Raw genomic sequence first — 6236 nt, forward strand, 5'->3', positions numbered from 1 at the left:
AGAAACCCCATCTCCAAGGTATGTAACACTTTTTGGTATTGTTACTCAGCTGAAACACCTTATTACCTGTGCATCTTCTAATCTGAGCATCAGAGTGTTTGTAAGTAGTTACAATCGCCACAAGCAGCTACCATCGTCAGCTTGATAGGATTCTTACGCTTAGCCATTTGGTTGACGTGTGCTTTCCCCAACCAAACTTCATAGGAACAATTTTAATGACTAAGTATTTATATGGTGACTGAGTTTATTTGATAGCAAATATTCACATGGAATATCCAGAGGAAATAATATGGACACTAAAGGAACTTATGGATCACATAACTAAGACCCTGATATGATGGGTTAGAATTTAAAGTTACCAGGGGGAAGGCGCAAGCATGGCTACACAACATGCATGAAAAGGGGATGAATGGCACGGATTTACCTGGCTATAAAGGACAGAGAAATGATTACATCAGATAAACTTTTAATTGTTCTCCTAATCATGGTCCCTACCCTTGCATTTGGGTTAACCCTTGCATGTCTGGAGTGGATTATTTTTAGAGAAATAATATTTTTTTATAAAAAGTTATGCAATGGAAAGGTGATTTTTTTCTTTAAAATAAGAAAAATCAAACACGTGCGTCGTAAGTTAAAGAAGGTTGGAAAACCAAACAGCAAAATATGTTCAGTGCATTGTTGCCTAAAGATTAATAAAGTTTTGCTTTACAAGTCAATTTGCAATTTCTTGCCTACTGTAACCTTCAAGGAAGCTACGCCATATGTTGGCATTTGGTGGGAATGGCATGCATGCAATGATTTTCTCAGCTTCCTTGATTTGTCCATTTTTAGCCAGGAGGTCTACTACGCAATGGTAATGATCATGTTCTGGTGGAACCCCATACCTGGTTCCCATCTGCCTGAAAATTTCCATGCCTTCGTTTACTAATCCACCGTATCTGCAAGAAGAAAGCACTGCTCTGAGTGCTAATGCATCAGGTTTCAACCCCATCAATTCCAGGTTTTGGAATCTCATCACCGCCTCATGAGCAAAACCATTCAGCCCAAGGGCAGTAATTAAAGCTGTCCATGTAATAATATTTTTGTACATAATTTCTTCAAAAACCTTCACTGAACTATCAATGCTTCCACACTTCCCATACATGTCAATTAGTACATTGCCCAAAAATGTGTCATAGTTACTAAGATTAGTCTTTATAATCAGCCCATGAAGAGAACTGCCCAAATTGAGAAGGCAAAGTTTGGTGCACACAGATATTATACTCATAAATGTGTAACTATCTGGATGGATGCATGCAGAATGCATGTGCTTGAAAAGCGCAAAAACCTCGTCATAACTATTGCTCCGAGCGCAAGCTGAAATGACAATGTTCCAGGATACAGCATCAGGTTTTTCTAGCAAAGAAAGCAGCTTTATTGTTTCATGGTACAGGCTAGTTCTGTTATAGATTCCAGCAATGATGTTAGATGGGACTACAGGAAGTGGGTTATTGAATTCTTCGACAAATGAAAGTGCTTCATTTATGAGACCATTTCTGGTGTAAGCCATAACAAGAGAGCTTAATACGTATTCATTACTCTCATAACCTGATCTAATAATCAAACCACGGAGCTGATGAAGGTTTGACATTGAAGATGACTTGAGAACAGCAGAAAAGGAAAACTCATTAGGGGAATAACCCAATTGAAGCATTTTTTGTAACAACAGAATTGATGTGGAAGAACAAATGTTTGAGTAACCCGTTATCAAAGCATTCCAAGAAACCACATTCTTCTCTTCTATCTGATCAAAACATTTATGAGCTGAAATAAATTTATCACATTTGGAGTAGAAGTCTACCAATGCAGTACCCACAATAACATCAGATTCAAAACCACTCCTGATTATCTTAGCATGGACAGATTCTCCACATACTGAGTTTCTCAAACTAGTACACGAGTGAATAACAGCAACAAACGTGGCCTGACTTGGCATCAATCCTCTCCTTGCCATATTCAGAAACAGATCCAGTGCCATCATAGGTCTCTCACTTTTTACCAAAGCATCAATGACTGTATTCCAGGACACAACATTCTCAACAGGAACCTGTTCAAACAATCTTTCCACCGCAAACATGGCTTTGCACCTGACATACACACTGATGAGAGAATTAGCTGCAGTGATTTCACAACCAAATCCACATTTAACCATTAAGCCATGGATCTGTTCACCATATTCCAAATCCTCCTCAGAATCAACAAGTCCAGACAAAACAGCAACAACAGAACCTTCGGACAAAGAAATCCCTGTCCCCACAAGATCACGAAACAAAATCTTACACTCTTCAACAAACCCATTACGTGCCAGCAAGGACACCATGGAGTTCCATGTCACCAAGCTCTTCTGGGGCATATCTTCAAACGCCAAAAACAGTTCATCCCAACATCCAAGCCTCCCAAACAAGCCCAACAAAGCAGTACCCACGAAAGCATCAGCATCGAGGAGTCCATTTCTAATGCTCAATGCCTGCAACTGAACACCCCGAGAATGATTCAACAACTCACACGACAACAACCCAGTGAGGGTATACTGGGTAGGAGCAAAACCACTCCCCCTCATGTGGCAGAGCAAGTTCCAAGCATCATCTACATTCCCGCGTCGACAATAAGCGGTGATAAGAGTGTTGTAAGAGACAACTGTTCTGTGGGGCAAAGCGTCGAACAACTTGCGTGCATTAAGCACTTCGCCAAGGGCAATGTAAGAGGAGATGATGTTGTTGTGGATGAAAATAGATTGCTTTGGAATGTGACCCATTGTGATGGAGAGTGCATGGAGACATTTCGTAGCATCGAGGGACCGAAGGGTGCAACACGCTTCGAGTAAATTGAGGAGGAGTTGGCCATGTCGGAAACCATGTCCATGGCAACTCATGCAGCTAAATTATGCGCAGTTGCACACTGATACTAGTATAGTAGTATTGTTTCGTTGTTAATTTCAATTGAATTCTTTAGAATGGTCAAATCTTCTTTGACCTTTATTTATTGTTTGCTCACAATTCTTTTTCCTTAAACGAAGTTAGTTCATTAAATTCTGTTATTTTTAATCAAAAAATAATTTCTTTTCTTAAATTATATTTTATTGGAACTTAATATTAAATACAATTTTTTGGTTAAATGAATAATATTTTGAGGATAATCTCATAATAAGATAAAAATAGTTAAGTTTTATTGAGTATACAAAATTTTGAATTTTTTTTCTTATAAAAGAGAACGAAAGGAATATGCTTTTTTCTGCTAACTAGAGTTGTATTTTTGTTTTTTCTTTAAATAATTTTTGCTTGATTTTTAGTCCTATAAAATTCCTTCTTTTGGTTTTAATTCTAGTTGTTTTATTTTAGTCTTTTTACTATCTTTTTTTTTTGTTTTACTTCCTATAGATAATTTTCTTTTAATTCCTATCAAATATTTTTTAAAGGAAATAATTCAAAATAAACAAAATATTATAAATATTAAAACAAAAAATAGATGTATTACAAGAACATAAACAAAATAACAATGATCAATATTTTTTTTACATGGATCAAAATTCCAACAAAAACTTGTTAGAGACTAAAAACAAAATACTATTATATTTCATGGACAAAAAAATATATTTATTTATTTTTATGGCTAAATGACTTATTATTAGAAAGTAAATATAAAATTCGTTAATTTATCAAGAATTAAAATAAAATATTAAGAACCAAAAACAAAAGTATTATTTCATTAAAAAATCAATAAAAACAAAAATTTATTAGAAAATAAATACAAAAATAAGATATTTATTAAGAATGAAAATATATTTAAGTCTTTTTTATAATATAAACTAATTGTTAATGGTAGCTTATAAAATAATAATTTCTTTAATTCTCTTTACTCATAAGAAAAGAAAGGAAATTATTTGAATATAAAGAATTTATTTCTCATTATTTTCTCAATGCATTATTGTCTCTATTGTGTTATTTATTTGGTCCATACATAAATAATCTTATGCACTTTGGGAAAGAGGTACTAAAAAGGCATATTTTATGACTATTAATTAATGAAGAGATACGTCTCATGTATTTTGAAGAAAACATATATCCTTTCGTAAAACTATATATATATACCTTTCATGAAAAGTTACAACTTTTCGTACTTTTATTTCATTAGACACATCTTTTCAATAAAAGAATGCACGCTTTCATTTGAAAATTTTCCAAACATTCAACTAACACCAATTAATACAATCAAACTTTTTTTATGGTAAAACAAAACAATTATAAGATATTACATTTTTCAAGTCCAGCCACTTTGTAGGTAGATTATTTGAATTTGGATATTCACTATTAGAAAAATGACTTTTTATAACATCATTTCTACGATGATTATAAAAGAACTGCTTTGGAAAGTGGTTAGGTGCCAATTTTATAATTATTGTAGTGAAAATTACAATTGATGATGCACATTTATCAGTTCCTTGTGAAACTGCGAGCCTTCACATTTATTCTTGATGATCCTGCTGGAAATAGCTTCATTGAAAACTCGTAAGAGATCATACCTCTTTTTTCTTTTTATAATAAATAAACTATAGGGGCTGGTTTTTCTTTGTTTTAACTTCTTTTTTGATTCCATGTTTGTTTGATACTTGATGTATTTCAATTGAAATTTGAAGCTTTAGTCACCTCTTTGGTGTGCAGAAAATATTTTTTTGATAACCATGTGTTCAATTAAAAATCCTAAAAATAATCTTTGGTTTCAAATTTCATGAACTTCGCTATAGATTCAAGTTTACTCAACACCAATGTTGGATGTTTATATTAAAATGAAACACTTGTCTACAGGGTTGACTTGTATTCTGGTTGTTGATAGCCTCATAGGGTAAAGACTATAGATAATACTCATTTGCTTGCTTGATAACAGCGCCATGCTCTTTTAAACTGCCAATTTTTTGGGCTAAAGACTTTTGGGCTACATCGCTTGTTGGATGTTTCTCTAACATTAGTCAAATTGACTTTGCCTATTGAAAAACCTATAACTTCTTAAACCCAATTTTTTTGTCTGCACCCTTTCATTTTGTGCAGCTTCTTAGCTTGGAAGAAGCTTGGACTCTAATTCTCGATGATGCATTAGCCAATTCTTTTGTAGCACCTACAACTGATGATCTGAAAGAGGACAATCAAGTATCATGTAAGTTTTCCAAATTAGATATCAAGCTATACTTTGTGCAGAAAAAGTTTATATTTTCTTAGTGCGAAATTGAAATTCTAAATCTGTTTTGTCCCCCTTTTGCTCAGGGACCTCAAAGTGACTTTATGTCATTATATTCCATTTCCTTCTATATACTAATTCCATTCATTACCATGAGAGATTCTAGTCTCTCTCTATATACCATATGAAAAGTTGAAAAATCATGTTGTAATAATCAAGAATTTGTAATTGAAATTAAAAAAAGAGGTCTGTGATGATTTTCAATGTAAAAATTGGATAATCTAATATTACTATGGTTAAAGATAATGTATTCTGCACCATCAGTTCAAGTTATTGAGAGGATAATTTTTTTGTTTTCCCAGTGTACTGAAATTAAAAACTAGATTTTCTTACCTTTGGTTTTATTGTGTTGTGGAGTTTGCTTGTATAGTGATGTTTTAACTTTCAACTTTCTATACTTGATCATATAACTACGAATCAGGTCATTCCTTCGGTCTTCTTTCTTTTTCGGTATAAAATGTTTTTTTCTTCCTTAAGATATCTGATTCAATTCAACCATTGGAGTTGCTTGGTAATCTAGTTTATCTACTCTCTTATCACTTTCTTATGGCCCATAATTTTTATTCTTCTTTTTTTAATTGTTTTTCTTGCAGAATGAACCTGAATTTTGACCAACAATGTCAGAAATTGGTCTGGATGAATAGCCTCACCCAGTAAAACAAACTATGAGCTATATGCTTCATGGGGAGTTGATTTTGGTATTGAGACTACTAATATATATTCGTCTTATCATGTACTATCGAAAAATATGCAATACATTCATTTCTTACATTAGACCTCAATCATAATGTTTTTAAATAAGCAACACGCAATTGTGTATGTATTTTAATTTACTTCTAACTCTGACACATTTATATAAATTTTCCACTTTGATTTGTTCAAGTGAAACTTGACTGTGTATTTGGTGATAACTTAGATTTGGGTGAAATAACATTTGTGTCAGAGGTATACTGCAAAATTCAGTGCAA

At 33.1% G+C, this 6236-nt stretch overlaps 1 protein-coding gene across 1 annotated transcript; it reads right to left on the reverse strand.

The window, feature by feature from the left end:
• Window positions 1-627: 627 nt before the first annotated feature.
• Window positions 628-2991, reverse strand: LOC114417140 (pentatricopeptide repeat-containing protein At3g58590). Its single transcript, XM_028382243.1, has one exon. It carries the CDS (start codon window positions 2909-2911, stop codon window positions 713-715), a length of 2199 nt encoding a protein of 732 aa, XP_028238044.1. The 5' UTR covers window positions 2912-2991; the 3' UTR covers window positions 628-712.
• Between the last annotated feature and the right edge of the window lie 3245 nt (window positions 2992-6236).

The sequence above is a fragment of the Glycine soja genome, chromosome 6, assembly GCF_004193775.1.
Source record: "Glycine soja cultivar W05 chromosome 6, ASM419377v2, whole genome shotgun sequence".
Classification (NCBI taxonomy): Eukaryota; Viridiplantae; Streptophyta; class Magnoliopsida; order Fabales; family Fabaceae; genus Glycine; species Glycine soja.

Bases quoted from the DNA above. Each gene is read 5' to 3' on its own strand.
- LOC114417140 (XM_028382243.1), bottom strand. From the start codon at position 2,911: ATGAGTTGCCATGGACATGGTTTCCGACATGGCCAACTCCTCCTCAAT.